The sequence below is a fragment of the Prinia subflava genome, chromosome 3 (genome assembly GCF_021018805.1).
Source record: "Prinia subflava isolate CZ2003 ecotype Zambia chromosome 3, Cam_Psub_1.2, whole genome shotgun sequence".
Classification (NCBI taxonomy): Eukaryota; Metazoa; Chordata; class Aves; order Passeriformes; family Cisticolidae; genus Prinia; species Prinia subflava.
This window is the reverse complement of record NC_086249.1, coordinates 92,390,221-92,411,359: the sequence shown is the minus strand read 5'-3', so window position 1 is coordinate 92,411,359 and position 21,139 is coordinate 92,390,221. Positions and strand designations below refer to the sequence as shown.

Genomic DNA, 21,139 nt, shown 5'->3' with positions numbered 1-21,139 from the left:
CCCGTTTGTACAAATATTTCATCAAAGCTTTTTAGCCTCATTACTGATTAAAGTATTTAGTCACAGAATGTAAAGTCAAAAGATTAGACCTAGCCTGAAACAGATTTAAAAAAACCCCCACATCTGCTGTGTTAGATCCTCTGCTCTAATGTCTTGGGTATTGCAGGTCATTCATTATTCTCAGCCAGATTCTTTTTTGCAGGGTTCAATAACCTGGGCCAATTTTTGAACAGACTTTGTCTTCTGGAGAGCTGTCTTCTTGTACCTTCCAGTAATGACCACAGCCTGGAAAGAGCAGTATAACCAGAGCTGAAATAATGTCTCATTTCTGACTATCAGAAACTCCTGTTTCCTTCCATACAGGGTTGATATGAGGATTTCTTACTAGAGCCTTGGAGCATGTAGAGAAATAAAAATATTCCCGTTTGACTCCTTAAGCTTTGAAAGATGTAACTGGCATTATCAGATGTAAGGTTCTGTATGGCTTGGGCATGAAAATTGATGGGAACTGGGAAGGATCCATGCAGGACTTGGGGCTTTTGGGATGCATTAAGGATTAGAGCAGGATAAACCTCTGGGTTAGGGGCCCAGCAGAGGTTAGGGGCCAGACTGGGAGGTTTCCTTTAATGCTTTTCTTTCAATATATCATAATCCACATGTATTTGCAAGAAGTATGTAAAGGGAAAATGGGTTTTCTCCAGGACTGCTATGGAAGACAAATCTATTGTCTATTGGGCTGTCTCTTTTATCTCTTAAATTATCTTAAATCTCTTAAATCTCTTAAATTATCTCTTAAATCTTAAATTATCCCGTATTAGGTAGTTGTTGGGAGATTCATTCTGTCTTATTGACAGATTTTAAAATCATGTTTCTTCCAAGGAGTACTTGATTACTAACCAGATGCTCTAAATCACAGCCATTTTCTTTAACACAATTTAACAAATTTTGCACTTTTTTTGTACTGTAAAGTCTCAATCACGGTAACTGAACTTATAGTAAGTAACAAACCTTGATCATTTGGAGAAGTCCTAGGTAGCACAATGTGAGTGTAATACAAGTCTCTGGAGAGATGCTTTCCTTCATTCATAGTTTACCAAGTTGAATGAAAATTGATGAAGATTCTAAAATTAATTCTTTTCTAACTCTTAAAATAAACTTGGATTTTGAGAATGAGCTGGCTTGTTTTCAGCACCATGACACTGAATGTAGCAAGAATTTCTTAAGAAACATTTTAATATTGTTAAAATGCCTTTTCACCCTGATTTAACATGACTTTGTTGTTTCCCCCAAATGCCAAGTTGTATTAATGAAGATCTGCTGTGTTTTTAGTGATGGTTTGAAAATCACAGAGCCAGTCCTGTGGCCTTCTCTGGTGTTTGTGAGAGTTGGGTCCTCTTGGCCCCAGTGCTGCAGCCCCACAGATGCCCTGAGAGGGTGGGCTGAATGGCAGAGGGCTTGTCCTCCAGATTTATCTTTCTGTGAGGCCTTTAATCCTCAAAGTGCATGGATCTCTTTGTGTATGATGGTTGATGTCTTGAAAAGTTCAACAGACACATTTTGTTTGCATTAAAGGCGGTTTGTTTTTCTTTAAATGATGGTTGGCTTGCCGTTGTCTAAAGACTTCTGGAGAGATGCTTACAATGGGGCCAGCAGTAATTTAATGGGGGGCTGCCAGCACAGCAGAGCTGACACATGAAGGCTCCCAGTGCAAGTGTAACAGGGATTCATGGCTTTCTGAATAATGTGATTTTTCCAGCTCAACATTCTTCTTGATGAGAACCAACTTTAGAAGGGCAGAAGGAAAGCAGAGATTTAATGAATGCAAATGCCAGCTTCTGGGATTGATCAGTAGCAGCAGTAGTAGTAGCAGTAGTAGTAGTAGTAGTATTTTGTAAGGAACTATGTCTTCTAATGGAAATATCCAGAAAAATAATATTTTCTCAAACCCTGCACCATTATGGTGTATCTCAGTACAGATACTGCAGTATAAGTTCACATACACTTTTCTGGGGGCCTGCTTTTTCTTGTTCTTAGTGTTGCTTTCTATCTTAGCTGTAATGATGAAATCTGTGTGATTGAATCTTTCTGAATCAAAATCTTTTAATCAGAGAGCTGAAAAGTCGAGCAGTTGTGGGTTGATGTCTAAACTATAGCTTGATATTTTAGCAGTGTTCCAAAGTACCATCATGTTCAGAGGGCCAGAGTGTGCAGCAATCAGCTCCCCCAGAAAAACAGAAGTCTTATTTACAGATGAGAAGATTGGCCTTTCTCAGATGTATTTCTTCAAGAGTTTACACAGCTGCAGTTCAAGTCAGGGATAGGAGAAAAGATAATTGCATAGCTTATTACTCATTTTGTGACCTTGGGGAATAGAAAAAATCTCTCATTTACTTATACTGACAAAAGCCTTCCTCTTCACTAGGGGCAGCTTGGAAGGTAGGTTAGGGAATGGAGAGCTGAACTTGGGCCACAGCACTCCCTGAAATTGTCAGTCCTTCCAAAGGTAGCAGGAGATGTGGGGAGAGGGCACTGCCTTGAAGGCCTGGCTGCTTTGGAGGAAAAGGCAGGAAACATCTTTGCCCCTAAAGTTAGGTGGAAAGCATGGCTGCAGCAGTGCTTCCTCTCAGGCTTCCTTGTATTTTGTAAAGCTGCAGAAATCGCTCAGCTGGTGGTAGATCCCCAGATCAGAGGGCTGTTAATGCTGGAGAGGGCAATCTTGATGCACTTGCAGCTGGCTGGAGTGGTGATACACATGCAAGTCCAATGGGCTTCTGAACACATTATAATGTATACATAGAGCCAAGTACCTACAGGTTTTTATTTAAGTGTAGAAGAACAGTCTCACAGCATCCAGTAACTCTACTGTAAGTGGCTTCAAGAAAAAAAGAGTAAAAAAAAAAAAGTCGAATAATGCATAGTACTTGGAAGAAAGCATATACTGGAGCATGTCTGACATTTAAATTATAGTAATCTTGCATGCTTTATTGACTCCTGGTAAAATAATGAAAAAAATCCAAATAGTAGAGTTTTACTATAAATATGTTCACAACCAGAATTGCTGCTTTAGATTTTCGGCAAAAATGTTGGTTTTCTTCATGTTCTTTTTATCTGGCTCAGGCCTAGAGTGCAAATAGCAGTGTGGGCTAGAAATAAACTAGTTATCTCTGTTAAACTTAGTTATCTCTGATAACTAAGTCTGTTTTTTTAAGAGAGAAAACTTTCTGTGAGATAAAACCCCCTCCATCTTTGGGGCATGTGAAACTCCTGCCTCCTTGGAGCAGAGGGAAAGGCTGTAAAGCTGTAAGCATTTCCAGCAGGGAGAGTTCAGTCATGTTTGTGTAGTGGGGTAATCAGTCACCACCAAGCTTGTAGGTGGGACACAGCTTGGCATGAGAGACACATGAACTTGAGTCTTTTAATTTCATGGTCTTGAATGTGGCACCAAAGGTACTAGAGGGGACTGACAGCTCTGCATTGTCCCCCTCCATTGTCACCTCTTTTACCATCAAAGAAAACCATGATGGTGTTTGACCCAAGGGAAGTTTGTGTTCTTGGCTGGTGAGCAGCTGGACTCCTGTGCTGGGGAGATGATGGGGCAGTGTCATGTCAGTGGTGTCTGTCTGGGTACAGCTGCTTCTGTGCAGAGTGGGGTATTTGTCAGACTGCAGAGCAGAAGGTGCTTTATGCTGGGCTTTTTGTTCAATCTCCATCATCTTCTGCTTTTCCCCTGTTGAACTGAGAGCACCAATGGAAGGAACAGCACAATGTTAGTTCTAGTACAGAGCAGTAGTTCTGCTGCTAGAAACCTTTAATATAGGATACTGTGTGCATGAAAGACCAAGTAATGTCATGATTCTTTCACCCAGAAGAGGAGAATGCCTGACTCTACCATTTTATGACTTTTCTTCATCAGTATGAGAGTGGCTGCAGGATCACTGCAGTTGCTAAAAGATGACTACGCCATGATCTTATGTGGTCACCCTACTTCTGTATCTCAGTGTATTTCACTTCCATTCAGTAACAGTGTGATAAATCTGGTGCTCCGAATGGAAAAGTTCTTTGCCTATGTTAAAGTATCTCTGTGTGGCTTTTGGCTGGTCTCTCTACTCATGTATCTCCCTCTTCCCCCTCTCCTCTGTCCCTCTGTTTAGTCACCACAGACAGAAGTTTCAGAGCAGAACTGTGTTTTTACCTTTCTTGTTTTGCCGTTGGTTTGGGTTTGTATTTTGTTTTCTTTTTTGATATGATTTTTTTGTTGTTTTCTTCTGAAAAAAAAAGGCTGTTTTCTCCAGATGATTCTCTCTTCCAATTTTATTCACAGCTTGCATGTCTCACTGCTAATTCCTTGAAGAATAGGTCTTCTTATTCTTCACGTCAAGAAAAGGACTGATGTTTTTTAGTTCACTGGTGTATACTCTTAAAATGCTTGGCAACATGTTGACAAAAGTTAGCTATATTCTGACTTTCTAGTAGTTTCCATTTCTCCCAGATTTCTCTTTTCCTCTGACTTATGTAAGTGTTCCAGCCCAGGCTGACATTTTAGTATCTTATATTTTGTGTAATATTTATTTCTTACAAAGTTTGAACATCTCAAAAATTCCTCAACACTTTAGTCTTTCCCTTCTCTGTGTTTTCTCCAGTTTTTGCCCAAATATTTAGCACTAAATGAATGTTGCTAGTAAATCCAGTGTATTCAGTTTTTTACCCTTTATTTGGGAACTGCTGAGCTTGGAATTGGAGTGGATGTCGAATGGATGTGACAGCTGGAATCACCCCCTGCCTTCCCTGGGGCAGGCCCAACAGGCAGACAGGATGCAGGACATGGAGCATTCCCAATCCGTGCCCTGCCTGGCTGAAGGGACTGAAGGGACAGGGGCAGTGGCACCGAGTTCCTGCCCAGCACAGCAGGAGCATCTCCCTGTGACTGCCCCTCCTGTGCAGGTGCCCTGCTATGGTCAGTGTGAGGCTGCCCAAGGTACCAGTGATGGGCCTCGAGCCATGTCAGAGGAGTTTTAGATTAGATAAAGGAACAATTTCATCCCCAAAAGAGTTGTCAAGCACTGGAACAGGCTGCCCAGGGGAGTGGTTGAGTCTCCATCCCTGGAAGACATGTCGATGTGGCACTTAGGGACATGCTTTGGAGGTGGACTTGACAATGCTGGGATAGCAGATGAATTCTATTATCTTAGAGGTCATTTTCATCCTAAACTGTTTTTATGATTTTACTGTTCTTATGATTTTATTTCACTAGAAATGAGAATAAAACCAAGATTTGTATCTAATAGGAAAATACCAAAATCTCCCTCAAGATTTCTATTTTCTCTGTTTCATGAATCTGCCTCTGCTTGAACAATCAAAGCAGGACTGGAGATGTGAACCAGCAGTGGATTTCTCTAAAGTGTTCAATTGCACTTTCACTGCAATGAGAACATGGGGATAGTCTCCAAATTAAGCTTTGGTAGGAGCTGATTTTTATGGTAGCTAAATGGTAGCTGCCACCTAACTTGATGGATTTCAGGATCTGGAGTATCTTTTTTTGCACGTCTTACTCCTTTAGTTTTGTAAATATTTTGTGACAGTTTTTTTCTTAAAGGAAACCAAAATGCATTTCTAGTACTTGGAATACATTTTCTTCATAGGACTTTGGGGTATTTCATCATCTGATTTTTGTTTGTTTGTTATATGAGTCTGACAGGATAACATGGAGATAAAGCAGAGATCTGTTTGGTTTGTTAAGAAATTTTGGGTTATTAATAAAGATTTGTCAATCTTGACACTGGATTGTTTGACAGCTTATCTATAAAAGTTGCATTTTGAAATTACAGCCATTTTGCTGTACTTGAACACATAACCACAAGATATGCTAAAAAAGACAATATGGTTAAGATTGCATGGCTGATGGCAATCTGGAAGAACTGGAGTGGGTTTTGTTCAGTATTCACAAGCAGATAAATTGTTTTAGTCACGCTGCCTTGTTGTGCTTCACAGCTCTGCCCTTTGTCAGTACTTGTGGCACTTGTGCAGGTGTAATCAGGTGTTTTATGTGCTGCTCTGTCCCACAGTTGAGATCTGCCTTGTGCCAGCACCTTAGGTTGGCTTCCAGAGGCAGCTGGGGCGTGGCAAGCCTGCAGCTGGGGGTAGCAGGAGGGCACCACCATGGAGATTCTTCAGATTTCGTCAGTGGCTTTTAACTTCCAAAATCTCTTTATTTTTTTCTCAGTGACCCATAAGCCTCCTCTTGCAAGTGAACTAATTGAGAAAATTAAAGAGAAACTGCCTGAGGAGATTTAGTTACTGTATGAAAATCCGCCGTGGTGATTGGCTGTATAAGCCTGAGTGACAAGCTGGAGAGGGGGGAAAAAAACCCTGCATCTGTGTTTGGGATTTCTGAATGTGTGACACAAACACCAGCTTCATGAAAACAAATGAGCTTTAAAAAAAGCACTGAGGAAAAAATTCACATGTGTTAATAAAATGAAGAAGTAAGAGTAATATTTGTGTTTCCTAAGAGCATAAAAAAATCCTACCTAAAAAGCATATAGGTGATGTCTTGTGCTGTTCAGTCAGGATTATTAGCTAAAGCTAAGCTCTGCAATCAGTTGAAGCACAAGCTTTTCGTCTCTGGATGCTTGAATTTATTCTTACTATTTTTCAAAATCTAAATTGGGTCATAAATGTTTAGGCAATTTCAGATCAGCGGCGTAGGGGGTGGAGGGCATTATAAAACACACCATGTGATAGAACAGTCGAGTGCACTGATTATCAGGCTGTGCAAGTAGATAGAGCCAAGTGGGAGAGCCCTTCACTCCAGGAATGAGGGGTGCTGGCTCTGCAGCAAGAGGAGAATCCTGCAGTGCCTGCCCGTGCCATGCACGACTGCCTGATTATCTTACTCCTCCACGGAGCCCTTGACAGCCCTGTAGGTACTCAGCAGATGTTTTGAAAACATCAGCTGGTCCAGAATCAGCCTTGGTCACTAACAAAGGTCTTACAGAACAAGTAAATACCTCCTAAATAACTGTGGGAAGGCCTAGGAAATGTCCTCCCTGGTGGAGGCCACCCTGCTAAAGAGAAGGGAGAATACAGAAAAGCAAAGATTAGGCATGAGAAAAGATTATCAAAAAAAGAATGAAAGGGTTGTTTTGTGCCTGTATTACATCAGAGAAAAATACTGAGATAGGAGGGGGGAAAAGCCAAACATCCCAAAACAGACATGATGTAAGAAGCACATACTCAAGAGACCAGGACGACTAAATAAGCTGAATAAAGAGTCTAGAACAGAAAAGTAACAAAAAAAACACCCCCAAAGCATAAAAGCAATCATCTCTAATGCCAGTCTGTTTTCTCTCAAATATCATCCAGTGTTTGTCTGTTGTAACTTACAGACAAATACCAACAAGCACGGTCATTGTGAACAATATTTTAAAGAGCTGGTATTAAGTACACCTCACCAAGTTAACCTGCATTGTTCTGTCATCCATTCAGCAGCTGAAATAAAAGATTTTATGGAAATCAGGAAAGGTTGGCCAGCCTGATGTTGAGCCAACTGCAAAAATTGGCTGAAGTGGTTTTAAGACTGAGCAGACAATGGGTGACTTTCCTGTAATTGTGTTTTGGAAAAGAGCTGAGCTGTTTCAGCTTGAGCTTTCAGGAAAAAAGAATGTGGAAAATCTCAACAGGAAGTGTTCTTGTAGCAAACACACACACACAAAAGTGAATATGGAGCACTGAGGACTTATGGAACAATTTCAACCTTCTCTACAATGTTGTGGCTTCTGTTCTATCATTATTCATAACAAAAATAATTATGCTTTTTCTTAGCATTTAGACTTACTGATGTTACTTCTTCACTTATTTATCTGTACATTGTTTTGCTATACACTGAATTGTACTGGACAGAAATGTTGCAGAAAAAGAAGGTGATGCCTAATATTAATGAAGTGCATGATGCCTTATTAATTGGAATTTAATAATTCCAATGTGTCAAGCTTTTTTTGAAAGGGAAATAAGGGAGCATTTTTCCCCCTTGATGTGTGATGTTTAATTAAGTTATTGTCTTTCTGCAGAATGAAGTCAGAGAGACATAGGGTCATGCGTGCTCAAAATGCTGACTTGTTCAATAGATAAAATGGTGAACTAGCATTTTGTTTTAGACACAGACAAGGTCTTGAGCTCTTACAGCATGTTCATTGTTCTTTCTGTGTGATAATGGAATGAAGTTTTTTGTCTGATAGATTACCCTGTTAACCTGGTAATCCAGCAAATTGTCATATTCTAGCCAATAGGCAGGACATTATGCAAGAGAGTACTTCAGCTCAAAAATCTGTTCAGTGCACAAACACACTGTGTTTTTTATTTTATTTTACTGTTTTGTAGGATTGCATTGATGTGGGTTGGTGGGAAGGAGAACTCAATGGCAGACGAGGTGTCTTTCCAGATAACTTTGTCAAGCTACTTCCCTCAGATTTTGAAAAAGAGGTAAGCAATATATTCTTTAATTTTCACTTGAAAATTCAGAATGAAAGTAGAGCGGAAAGAAATCGTCTTTCAAATATGTGATTTTGACAAAGTTTTACTTCTCATCTAATAACATAAAAACATAAAGGAAAAAAAATTCTGGGTTAGAAAGCATCCATGAAAAGAATGCGTAGCACTCAAAGTCATTTTATGGAGTTTCCTTGAAGGGTTTGATTTTTCCATCCAGTCACCCCACCTCCACTATGCTGCTCTGAAAGCCCTCCAACCTGTGTCCTAAGAGTTTAAAAGAGAGAGAAGAACTGGAGTCCCAGGACTGTCATGTGATCCAATGATATCCAGAATTCTTTAATCTTCTTCATTGTTTTTGTGGTGGAGTAAGAGTATCACCTGCATGCTGATGGACAGCAGTCAAACACTGTTCCAGAACAAAAAGGGTGAGGTTTTTAGCTGTGAAATTTGAAAAATAATAAGCTTTTGGTATCTCACAGGCATGTTTCTTTATCTCACAGAATTACTAAAAAAGAAGGTATAAAACCTATGCAGAAGTTTTTTCAGCTCCTATTTATTTGAAAAAAATGGCATTGTTATTTGCCTGACAATATTTAGAAATCTTGTGGTTTCCTGGAATAAAGTAATGGATTACTTCCCCCAAAAGTCCATTCCATTTTTAGGAACCTTTTGAGTCATCAGTGGGATGTTACAAGCTTGCAATCAGGCTTTTGATGAGTATTTCACTGTGACAGTGTAAGCCTTCTGTGATGAAACCAAAACTTACTGACACTCAGCTTCACTCCTTGGCAATAAAATTGGATGCCAAAGGCAAAAATTAAATAACTTGGAAAGCTTAATAAAGCAACTATTAACTCACAGAGGCTAACATGATAATTATTGAAAAGGAAAGGGGAAGAGCAGCAAAAACTGTGGGAAATGAGAAGGCAATTCCACAGCAGAGTGCATATCCTGGCTTTAGGCCTAAAAATAAAAGAAGGTGATTTCCAGAAGAGGCAGAAATCAAACACCTGAAGACATAGTAAGCCTATTATAGAAGAAAAAAAATCCTTATTGGTATCCATATTTTGTGGTGTAATTATTCAGTCTTTTTGAATTTAAAAATTATGTATCTTTTAAGTGAGTTTTAGAGTACAATTGAATATAACTTGTAGAGTAAATTAGATATTCAGCCACTTGGAAATTGCAGCTAGGTTTGCTCTAACTGTGGAGAATAGAATTTTATTAATTTTTTAAATGCCACAGATCTAGCCACTTGAGTAAGTAACTGGTAGGACTATATACCATCTCTCTTTGCTTGAATCAGTGCTAAAAGGGAAGGAGATAAATACTTTACCAGTGATTTTCTGATGTGATCCAGAAACCTTGGATTCCATCCCATGGTCTGAAAGCATTTGTTGCAGTAATTCTTCTGTCTGCTCAACAAAAGCTTGGGATCTCTTCCCATCTCCTTGTTCAGTCCCCAGTTTTCCAAGTCTGACTCTTTTCCACGCATGCCTTTTTGTTCCAGGCCTTTTCTATTCACTGCCCAGTCCCAATCTCCACCTCTCAGGTGGTCTCCATTACAGGATTTTCCCCAGGGCTCACTACCTGAGTCCAAATCACCATCTGGATTTACTTTCTATCCCTGCACCAAATATCTTTACACAGCTTTTTTTCCTCTCCCCTTTTACTCTTGTCCCTGCTCTGTAGTTCTGTTCTCTTCTTGTCCAACCACTCCTGGTTCCTTTCTGTTGGCTTAATTTCTGGTCTGTCTCCATCTCCTTATCTCATCCAGCCACAGACCCTTGTAAATCCTTCTCATTTCCCTAAGGAGTCTTTCAAGGCTCCTTCACACTGCACCCTTTCTGACCTTACTTCCCTCTTCAGCTTTCACTTAAAGCCACTTTGTCAAATGAACCACAGGACCCTTTCTCCTTTGTGTCTGTCTACGTAGGTGCTTTGGTTTTAATCAGGAGTGACCTTAGTGAATCTGCACTTGTTGTGCTTTGAAAGACAAAGTGCAGGGAGCATAGGAAAAGTCTCAGGGGACACAACTTAGACCCCTTACAGGAGAGAACTAAGCCAGAAGATGTGCTGAGGGAGTGCATCTCTTGTGTTCCAGCTGATGTATGGTCAGTCAATGGGATCAGTCTCACACCCCTTCACAATAAAACCCCAAATGCCTGTATTGTGCTGTAGAATCCTCAGCACCAACTATTTCATTCTGCAGCCATTATCAACAACTCCTAAAGCCTATCACAGGACATTCATTGTCTCTGTCTCATTTCCTTTCCAATTTTTTCTACACTTTTCTGCATTTAAACCTTAAACCATGTAGCCCAAATTCTTGTAGAAGTGTCTCTTGAGAGTTTAAGGGACTCAGTGTTTGTGGACAGTGGCCCAAGGCAGCCAGGCTGTAAAAGATCATTCTGATCTCCTGAGTTCTTGGCACAGCTTTCTCAGGTTGATGATGGAAGGTGATCTGGTCTCAGGGTAAGGTGGTAGGAGAAACTTGAATGTTGCTGAAGGATGACAACTTTGAGATTCAGGATGTTAGGCTTACCCTGTCTGGGCAAAAACTGGTATTTATTTTTTTTTCTCCAGAGATGAATACATTTGCTAGATTTGAGAGATCCCTTGGAAGGGTATGTGGCAGGCACTCAGCCTTCACAGCAAACCTGCTCTCTTTCAACACTGACCAAGATCTGAGAGTTCTAGGGCAGACACTGAACTAATTACTGCAAAAGCAAAGCACAAAGCAATTGATCTTTCTCAAAGGCTTTGGCAGATAGATAGAAAATAATTGGGGTGAGGGCAGGGATCAATAAGAGTTTGAGAGAGAATACTAGCCTAAACGGCTGATTGAAGTTTGGCAAAGCTGTGCATATCTGGAAAAATCATTTTATTCCACATTTGTTCCACAAGACAATATCCATCGCTACATTGCCAGCAATGTAGTGAAAGTGACTGTGATCATTCTGTAGCAAAAGAAAGAAGGTTCTTCTGAGAAAAAAGCTGGGGTTTTTTTCTTACAATTTCTTTACAATAATCTTGATCATTTGTTGAGGGTTTTTTTTGAAGTGAGAGATAAAGCATGTGATTTGATCTAGCATGATGCTCCCTTTGGGTTTGTTCTCATTCCAGCATACATGTGGTGACTGTCAGTGTGCTGTGCACGCATTCACACCCATCAGCACAGAACAAAAGCCATCAGTCCCCCAGCCTGCAGGTCAGGAGAAATTGTTCTGGCACGGCCAAAACTGTTGGTGGTCGTGTTTCTCAGTCTTACCATGACAGATCTGTTAGGAAAATCATCATAACAGAGAAGGTAAAAGTATAAAAAAGATAGATTAGTCAGAATAATTTGTTTAATTTCACCAAACATCTCAAATTCTGATCTTTCACAACTGGAACTCTAAATATATCTTAGTAAGTGAGAAAAGAGTAGCCTTTGCTGTATTTCCTGGGTTCTGCATTTTTGGGTCTGAAAATACCTCAGGTTTTGCTACATATGTCTCTAAGTTTCTTTGTGTTTGGGGTTTTTTTTCCAAAATGGGTAGGTATATTTACAAGGTTAAATTTTAAAGAAATAGACTTCTTCATTAGATCAAAGGTCCTGTATTCCTCCAGTCTTAAGGCAGACAAAATGAACTTTTTAAACACCTCTGCAGGACATTTCAATTGCAAATATAAAAGTGATATTTTATTTGTCAATGCTATTTTCTCTCTTCAAATTAATTTTAATGAAGTTATTTCAGGAGAAATATGTGACAGATCTCTAGTCTCATGACTTGTAATTATTAATGTTAAGCACTTTGTGATTAACTCCAATCTCTGTATGAATGAGATTTATAGGCCTTTTGAAGCAAACTGTTTTCTTCTCTTATTAAATTTTAGAGACCGAAGAAACCACCACCTCCATCAGCTCCTGTCATCAAACAAGGATCAGGTAAAGTGCAGTTGATTTTTTACAGCTGTCAGTGAGCACATCTCAGTCTAAATTAAGTGTATTCAAATTTATATAGAATCTATCTGTATCAAAATTGATAAGCAGATGTCTGGACAACAACTAATAAATCACAATCAAAATGCAAATAGTTGGTAATCCTGAACGACTGTGGTGGGCTTTAAATGTATTGCAGTCAACCATCTATACCATTCCAAAATAACCTGGTTTGCCCCTTAATCATATTAAATCAGAGCAAGTGTGATACTTCATTTTTCTGATTTTTTTTGGGTTTTTCTCCCTGACTGAAGTTGATTGTGTGCATATCCTTGCAGTACAGACACAGTTTGTAGAGTCTGATAATACCTGGAGGAGGAAACTGCATTCACTACAGACCTGATTTATTCTAGAGAAACAGAGCTTTTTGGAATATCCATAAAATAATGTCATGCCTCCTCTGAGCTGGAATCTAAGTCTTGCAGATCTGCATGAATGCTGGATCTGGCTGGCTGCTCCAGGTTATAGGCAATAGATTCTTGGTTTTCAATACCTTTATAGCCCTAAGTATGAAACTAGAAGGGGTTATCCTGAATGTATGTAGGTAAAGGTGTTGCAAATGTATTAGGGGCTGACTCTGTTTTCCAAACGGTTGAGTGCTAGCAAAACTGATTTTGTGATATGATATACTGAATTGTGTGTAGATACTGAGTGAGCATACTTCCATTTGTAATTTTAAAATGACCTCTCCATACTAACGTTTAAAAGTGCCTGCATGATTTTTTTTATCATGAAACTTAGAAACAGTTAAAGAATCTACACGCTTGACAGTCCTGAACTCAGAAACCAAGTTCCAGTTCCATTCATGTAAAAATACAAATCACAAGGCGTGCTCTCTGAGTTTTCATTTGTGTTGCAGTTGTGGTGGAAACATAACTGTGGCTGGAATTCTTTAATCCCTTAAGTCAGTCAGACTGTGAAAACTGCAGCAGCACTACTGCTTACCCCACAGCAGGCACACATTAAAAACCAAAACAAATATGTCCCATCTCGAGATCGTTTTCTCATTACTGTGATGTGTTCCGGCTTTTGGTGCTTTAAAAAGTAAATGTTCCTCTCCTACAGACTTAAGCTGTTAGTAGAAATGCAACTTACACCAATATACAATTTACTATGAATCAATATGCTATAATTTAAGTAGTTTGAATTTGTCATGTAGTTCTTTGACTACAGAACCATGACCATAAATATTTGTGTTTCTTATTGACATCCCTGGTTTGTTCTTCACTCTGTCTTGAGACTCAAGGAAACCCAAATTTGATTTTAAATTAGTAATAGTGTCCAGAAAGAGCAGTATGACTTTGCCATCTAGTGGTGGTTGTATAACAACGATGTCTTAGTGACCAGTCGTGTTAAGGCCTGAAATGTTTTGTAAAAACTCTGTAAAACTTTATATTTGTTTCAATTTATACCAATAAAATCAGAGAATAACACTTTTAATAGGTACCTGCTAGCATGCAATGCTTTAACTGTGTCACCATAGCAGGATAATGTGCCCATTTTCAGAAGGAAAAATGGTTGCAAAAAGGATGCAGACAATTTGATTAAGGCCTTCTAAGTCTATGTCAAAGCCAAGACTATTGCAGTTCTTTCTTTTCATACTGGCTGACTAGGCACAAAAGTTTCTTCTGATGTGTATTTAGAGCTGAAAATCATCCTATGTTTATTGCCATCCTGACATCTTCTACTTTGTCAAATTATTTCTTCACTGATATTACACTGTATTTTATGCCATCTCCACATCAGGTCTTACTGTTGATAGTAGGTAACAACTATAATAATGCTTCTGCATATTTGACCAGTCACAGTGTGATGAATAAATTTAAAACTGTCAGTTGCAGCCTAAATAATTAAATGTCAGCATCTTCTGATGCAGAGCATAAAATCAAAGCAGAGAATTAGAGCTTGTTTTTCTAGTACAAGTGGCATATGTGGAAATAGGTGTCTATATTATAGTAGAGATAGATATTTATAATCTCCACAGCAGTAAACTGCCAGGGCCATCTGTGCTGCACTACTTTACAAAGCAAGGTGAAAACTGGAGAGCTGAATTTAGAAGCACAAATTCCTTATATATAATCTTAAAAAACAGTTGGCATTTCACTGGGTAGATGGGGTAAGCAACACAGCTGTGTCCAGACCAAAGGGAAAGAAAGGATGGGAATACTCTTGAGTTCCTCTGGGAGCTGGTACAGAGCTTCCCAAAGCTCCCTGGAAGGTGACTTTCACCTGGGAGCTAAGGCAGGATCATGGTGCCTGCCTGGATGTTGATTAATTTGGGAGGTCACAATCCAAGAAAGAACAACTGAGTCTGGAGCTCCTCAGTGGCTGTGGGATCATTGTTCTAGACTTGGCCTGAGAATGTCCCTCTGTGTGTTAATGATGACTGTTAATCATACTGTAATTAGGGATATAGACTTATGTGTCTTTTTTTCTGAATACACTAGTGTGTGCAAGATTATCAATATATTGACTTTGCATGACTTGTGTTTTGAAAGTCTTTAATTGCTTTGGAGCAACAGCTTCACCTCTCAGGAGTGAAATCTTTTTCACAGAACCATTTACATTGGAAAAAACCTTTAAGATCATCAAATCCAACCATAAATGAGGATTTTTTATTATTTATTGACATGATATGTGGTACTGTTGCCTGTCCAACACCACACTTGAGTAAAGGAACAATGGCTGGTGATCACCATGGATGAGTACTGATTTCTAGGAACCAGCTGCGGAAGGGAGCTGCAACAGCACATTCAGAAAATGTAAATGCACTTGAGAACTGCATATAATAGAATAGATTGAAACAAAAAAATGCCTTGTGCTCCTTGCCCTGCCTCCTGTGCTTTTCTTGGATTTCATCTACTGTAATTTTTATTGAAATGCTAATAGTGTTACCTAAAGCAGTTTTCAACACTACTAAGCTGAAATGGCATTAGCACCTAGTGGTTAGCCAATGCAGCAAAGCCAATATTCAATAAAGTGTTTCTTATAACATGGGGATTAGAAGATTTTATCTTGCATGTGCCAGGAAATTTTTGCAAAATCTTCCCGTTGTTGGTGCCACAAGTTCCCATATTTCTTGGAGCAACAGGAGTCTGCATGTCAGGGCCTCTAGCACAGAGGCAGAAGGAGCCAGGGCCTTACACCTCCAGGGCAAAAGCTGTCAATTAAACTAGTAATGCAAATAGTCATGCAGGATGCTGCCAGCACTGCTCTTCTCCTCCTTCTAATACATGGAATTGAACAGCTACTAGTAGTGGAGAAAAAGGGGAGGCATGTGTTAATTTAATGTAAAATAACCTCTGTATATTCAGTTCTATCACCTATTCTCTTGACATTGCTCAATTAATTGATTTATTCCTAACGTTTCTGCATACTGTTGAGTTCTTCTTCATTTATGTCTGTAATGATAAAATCTGCAGTTATCAATATTTTCCCCATAGAACAGTCTGAGAGTGTCTATTCTTTGGGAGTGCACACTTTGGAAACTGTGAACTTGATTATGAAGACATAAATATCCAATTGCTTTTTTGTCATTATGGTACAGGCGAATATTTGAAATAAATTTATGGTCAGTTTTAGCAATACATTTTCAAATTGGGGAATACAAAAAACCTAAGAAATTGCAGAATTAAATTTTATGTCACTGTTTTGTTGGCTTGGTCAGAATTCCAAATTTTTCTGGCTTTGACAGGGACCACAGATCGAAAGCATGAAATCAAGAAGATTCCACCTGAAAGGCCAGAATGTCTTCCTAATAGAACAGAAGAAAAAGGTATGAAATGTGCTTTCCTGCCTGTTCTCTGCAGAGAGACGAGGGAAATAGAGCTAATGCACATCCTCATTTCCCACTCTCTGTTTCCATTAAGTGTATTGTTTAGATGTTTGTTTTCCACTCTGATAGACTGTGATGATAGGCATTTTGGAAAGGCTCTCATTGTTGCTTATGGATTAAATTCTGGGTGTTCAATTGTACCCATCCAGAGCTGTTGAGTGCAGGCAGCCACAGATGAAGTCAAGGGGAGATTTGCTCTCAATACATGAAATGCTGTATGAAGCCCAGTGCTCTGTAAAACCCAGGTGCTCAATCGAGTAAAATACTCCAGATCAGTGTGTACTTTTTTCTTAACACCTGTCTGCTTTGGTTCTCTAGTTGAAAGCTGGGTTGGTGGTTTTCCTGCATCACAAAGCGATTTTGTGCAGATATAGTCATTAGTGCTTATGAATCGCACCATTATCAGAACCACAAAAGTCGCAGGCAAGGCAGCGAAGAAATGAAAAAAATTCTTCAAAGCTATGTTTAAACATTGCAAGAAATGGGACACAGTACCATACAGAGCAGGGACAAGGAAATTAAACCTTTAATGGTTTCATTGTATTCATTGTGAATGGTGAATAGTCTTAGGAAAATAGCTACATCTATTCTCTAATTGAAGACGGTGTCAAGTTTCATATGTTAAGTGGACTGTTAGATTGTATGAACAAGTTTGTTTATGGGATTTCTTAATGTCTAAGTTTGAACTTTCAGCCTTTTAAAAGGCACGTGTATGCACATGACTAAATGCATAATATGCAGTTACAGTTTAGTGACAGAACCCTCAGACTTTGCACCAAGATCTGTTTCTAGATATACATCTTAGCAATCTGACAGGTGTTTTAGCTGTTTCCTCTACATAGGTTTACTTTTGGTTATGAGTGCTGCTTCTTGCTGTTATCTTAGCAATAAAATCCTTTGCTTTCTGTTTTTGGACTTACAAAGCCGACTGCTAAAACAGCAGAGGAAATTTTAAAATGTTACTCTTCTGGGCTATAAATATCTGTAACTTTTCTAAACATTGAAAAGAGGCTGTAGGAGTTGTGCCTACATTTCAGGAGTACCAGGGAGTAGCAGGAATTGCTCATGTGGTGTGGCAGCAGGGGTGGCACAGGAACATCCTTTGAGCTGTGTGTTGGCACACTGCCCAGCCTGTCCCTCATGCAATTTAGATTCTTGGACACTGATGCAGTATAAATTGTCATAGGATTAAGTGTGTAAAAATTGCACAGTATGCTGGAAAAGCTTCACTGTTCCTGAGGACCCAAAGACTGCATCTGCTCAGAGCATACTGCCTGTGAACAATAGTCACTAACTGGACTATTCCAAACCTAATGTACACTGTGTTTCTGGGGTTTTATTTCATGATCTTCTCATTAAGAACCCATTAAGCAATACTCTGTAACCTTTCCAATACCTCTTATAGGTATACAGAGGTGTAACATTCATGGCATATCATAGGCAGCATTGTCAAGGGAAGTGGGATATAGAGAGCAGAACTTCAGTTCCTTGGAGAGTTTTGTCATTTCTTTAAGAAAAATCAGGCCTACTCTGGTGTGGCAAACATGCTTACAAGTTTGTTTTGTATTGGGAATTTAGAGCATATTATTTAGAATAGTAATTAATGTATTGTACTTTACACATGCACAGGCGTTGCATGGCATTGGAGATCAGCATGATGGCACTCCCTAACTATGCAGAATCAGTTCTGCAAATGATCTAGCTTTTCAGTGGCAAGCTGAAAAATTCAGCATTTAAGTCTGTGCTTAAAACCTAAATAATAGGTCTGATTTTTCTGAGGGGTTTGCATCCTGCTAGACATTGTTAAATTTTTGTGCTTGTATTTTCTTTTCACTTAACTGTAGTTCCCTTGAAACATGCTTTCCCCCTCCCCACAAAATGGTATTTCTGTTTGTCCAAGAGATGTTAAGAATATCCAGCATAATTATTTTTGTGACCTTCTAAATTAATATTGTTTCATATTAAAATTTGATATAAGTTATGCTCATGGGAAGTTGTACCATATGATATATAATTTCTTGCCATTCTTGTACTTTACAGTCAGAAACCAGTAAGTTACTAAAATAAGAGATAGTATTCCCATTAAGACGCTGCACACATATTTTGGCTGAGGAGTTGCAGGCAGAACAGCCAGTCAGGTTGAACAACTGATTTGTTTTTCAAATGAGTGATTTAGAACAGAAATGGAAAGGTTTTTCTTTATATAGCTACAAAATCTATCTACAGCTGGAGATTTCTTCTTTGAATGTAGACTTGTGAGTGCAAACGAATTCCACTTAATAATATCCCTGTCCTTTTCTCTGGAAATGATTGATTTAAAGAAAGATCAGAGAGAGAGCAAAAACAGTTAGACTTGCAGAAGCCTTCAGTTCCTGCTATACCTCCGAAGAAACCTCGGCCGCCCAAAGCCAACGCTGTGAGCAGACCTGGTACCTTGCCCCCGAGACGACCAGAAAGACCAGTTGTGCCTGTGACTCATGCAAGGTATTGCTTTTCTTCCCTCCAGTCATTCTGGGATTGGTGGAAAAAACACGCATTTAAAGAATTTAGGTTTTACAGTTTGTGTCCCAATTTATTTCACAGTAAGCTGTATTTAAAGAACAGCAAGAAAGAACAAAATCCCTACAGTCATCTGGCTGGATGATAACTATCTTCTCAACAACAGCAGTCTTAGACTGTTCATAACAAGTTCATTTCTGCCAATGAAATTCTACTGTTGCTGCAATGGTGTAGAATGTGTGGGAAAAACCTGCATCAGAGTGTCACTCTGATCTTGACTTCCTTAGTTTACCTCAAGTTATTTATTGCAGCTTAGCTTGGGCACTATGTCACTGCAAAAGCTCCAATTGTGCTTAGGAATAGCATTAGGCAATGCACATTTCAAATACTGTCAGCCTGGTTTCAGTCTGCTTTCTTTTGATCATTTTGGATCAAACTTTAGCAAAATACACATCTTCAGTGCTGCCACTGCAGAATAGTGCTGTCAAGTATTTATGCTCTAATGTTGGTTGTTACTCTGCAGTTGCATGATGTTTTTTGTCAGAGGTGGTTACAGCCTTTGAGGAGCACTGAGAAATTGCACTTGCCAACACAAGTCCTTTTATTCTGTGCTAGAGCAAAGGTTGCAGAAATTAAAGGCCTCACTGTAGTCCTACTCAAGTCTAGGTGGCTACATTTTGGTCATCAGCATCTGAGTTGTGCACTGTAAATTTCATTTATGCCTAAAATGGGCAAGCTGTGCATCTTGCAGAAAAACTAGAATATAGACATGGAAATATTTTTACTATTGTACTGTTAGGAAAATTAGCTGCCATTGATCTACTGGAGTTCAAGTATAATAATGGTGAATTAAACACCAGAATAGGTTAGAGTAGAGTGAAATGATTCCCTTCATTCCTCCACGTATGGTTAAATTAAAAAATGCTCTTAGTGAGAAATCTGGGGTAAGTGTAAAGAAAAAAAGGCACCTGGCTTGTGCTCCCAGTTTCATCTTACTGGAATGCTTTGGTTGTGCATCTCTTGAGCACTTACCCTTCAATTCACATCCCACTGCCACAGCTTCTTTTGGGCTTGGCTTTGAACATGCTTGCCCAGTTGCTCCAAAATACAGTCTGTACCTGCTGATCACCTGGGCATACTTGGAAATACAAGTATTTGCTACAATCTTCAGATTTAGGGATATGATGTCTTGAAAAGACCAATACATACCCTAGTGTTCAGTCCACTGTTCAGGCAAGCAATGGAGTAGCTACTCTTTTGTTCTATCCTTTGCCTGAAATATTTTAAACATACTATAAATCTTTAGCATTTAGTATTTTGGAAGGGTATTTTGCTGCACTTGTGTTTTCCTCTTTTTTTCTAAGTACAAAATTATATGAAGTAACCATGTATTTTTTAAAGATATTTCAGTTTTCATGTTACCATAGGCAAAAAGGTGCACCTAAACAGTAACCTTCTCAATTGTCCAAACTTTGGACAATGTCTAGCACAGAAAAAATGGAAAATACTTCTAATTGCTTGGATAAATAAGAAATATGAAACTTCAAGTGGAAGCAGTCACTTTGATAAAGGTGTTCTGTTTTAAAATCCATTCAGTTTAATAAGATAGTAATTATTTTAAGACCTACTGGTATCCATTTCCAAAATCTGAAAAAACTAAAGCAATTAGAATAAAAACTGAATCAGCACAACTTTTGCTGACATGTTGGGCTTTAACCCTGGTGGGCAGCTGAGCCCCATGCAGACACTCGTTCACTCCCCCACAGTGGGATGGGGGCGAGAATCAGAAGGGTAAAAGTAAAAAAAATTGTGGGTAGAGACAAAAACAGTTAAACAGGAAAAGCAAAAGATGCATGTGCAAGCAAAGCAAAGAACGTTGCTACTTCCCATGGGCAGGCAGGCGTTCTGCTATCCCCTAGAAAGCTGGGTTTCATCACCTGCAGTGGTGACTTGGGAAGACAAAAGCCATAACTCCAAACATCCCCCACCTCCTTCTTCCCTCCCCTCTTAATGCTGAGCATGATGTGGTGTGGGCCATCCCTCGGTCAGCTGGGGTCAGCTGTGTCCCCACCCAGCTCCTTGTCCACCCCCATCCTGCTCACTGCTGGCATGGCAGGAGAAGCAGAAAAGGCCTTGACTCTGTGCAAGCACAGCTCAGTAATAATGAAAACACCCCTCTGCTATCTACACTGTTTGCAGCACAAAGCCAAAACAGCACCATGCAAGCTGCTGTAAAGAAAATTAATTCTATCCCAGCCAAAACCTGTACATGATCCTTAGGGGAAGATTGCTGTAGTTCCAAAGTGAGTCCCATGAGATTTCCATGGCAGCTC

General features: G+C 39.3%; 1 protein-coding gene across 2 annotated transcripts in view; it reads left to right on the top strand.

The window, feature by feature from the left end:
• The window catches only part of SH3KBP1 (SH3 domain containing kinase binding protein 1), a 209,947-nt gene that overhangs the window by 165,964 nt on the left and 22,844 nt on the right, over window positions 1–21,139 (top strand). For both annotated transcript variants that reach the window (XM_063392917.1, XM_063392916.1), the window contains exons 9-12: window positions 8,377–8,478; window positions 12,367–12,418; window positions 16,167–16,247; window positions 18,629–18,791. In XM_063392917.1, the coding sequence (XP_063248987.1) occupies window positions 8,377–8,478; window positions 12,367–12,418; window positions 16,167–16,247; window positions 18,629–18,791 (398 nt within the window). The remainder of the gene's footprint in view (window positions 1–8,376; window positions 8,479–12,366; window positions 12,419–16,166; window positions 16,248–18,628; window positions 18,792–21,139) is intronic.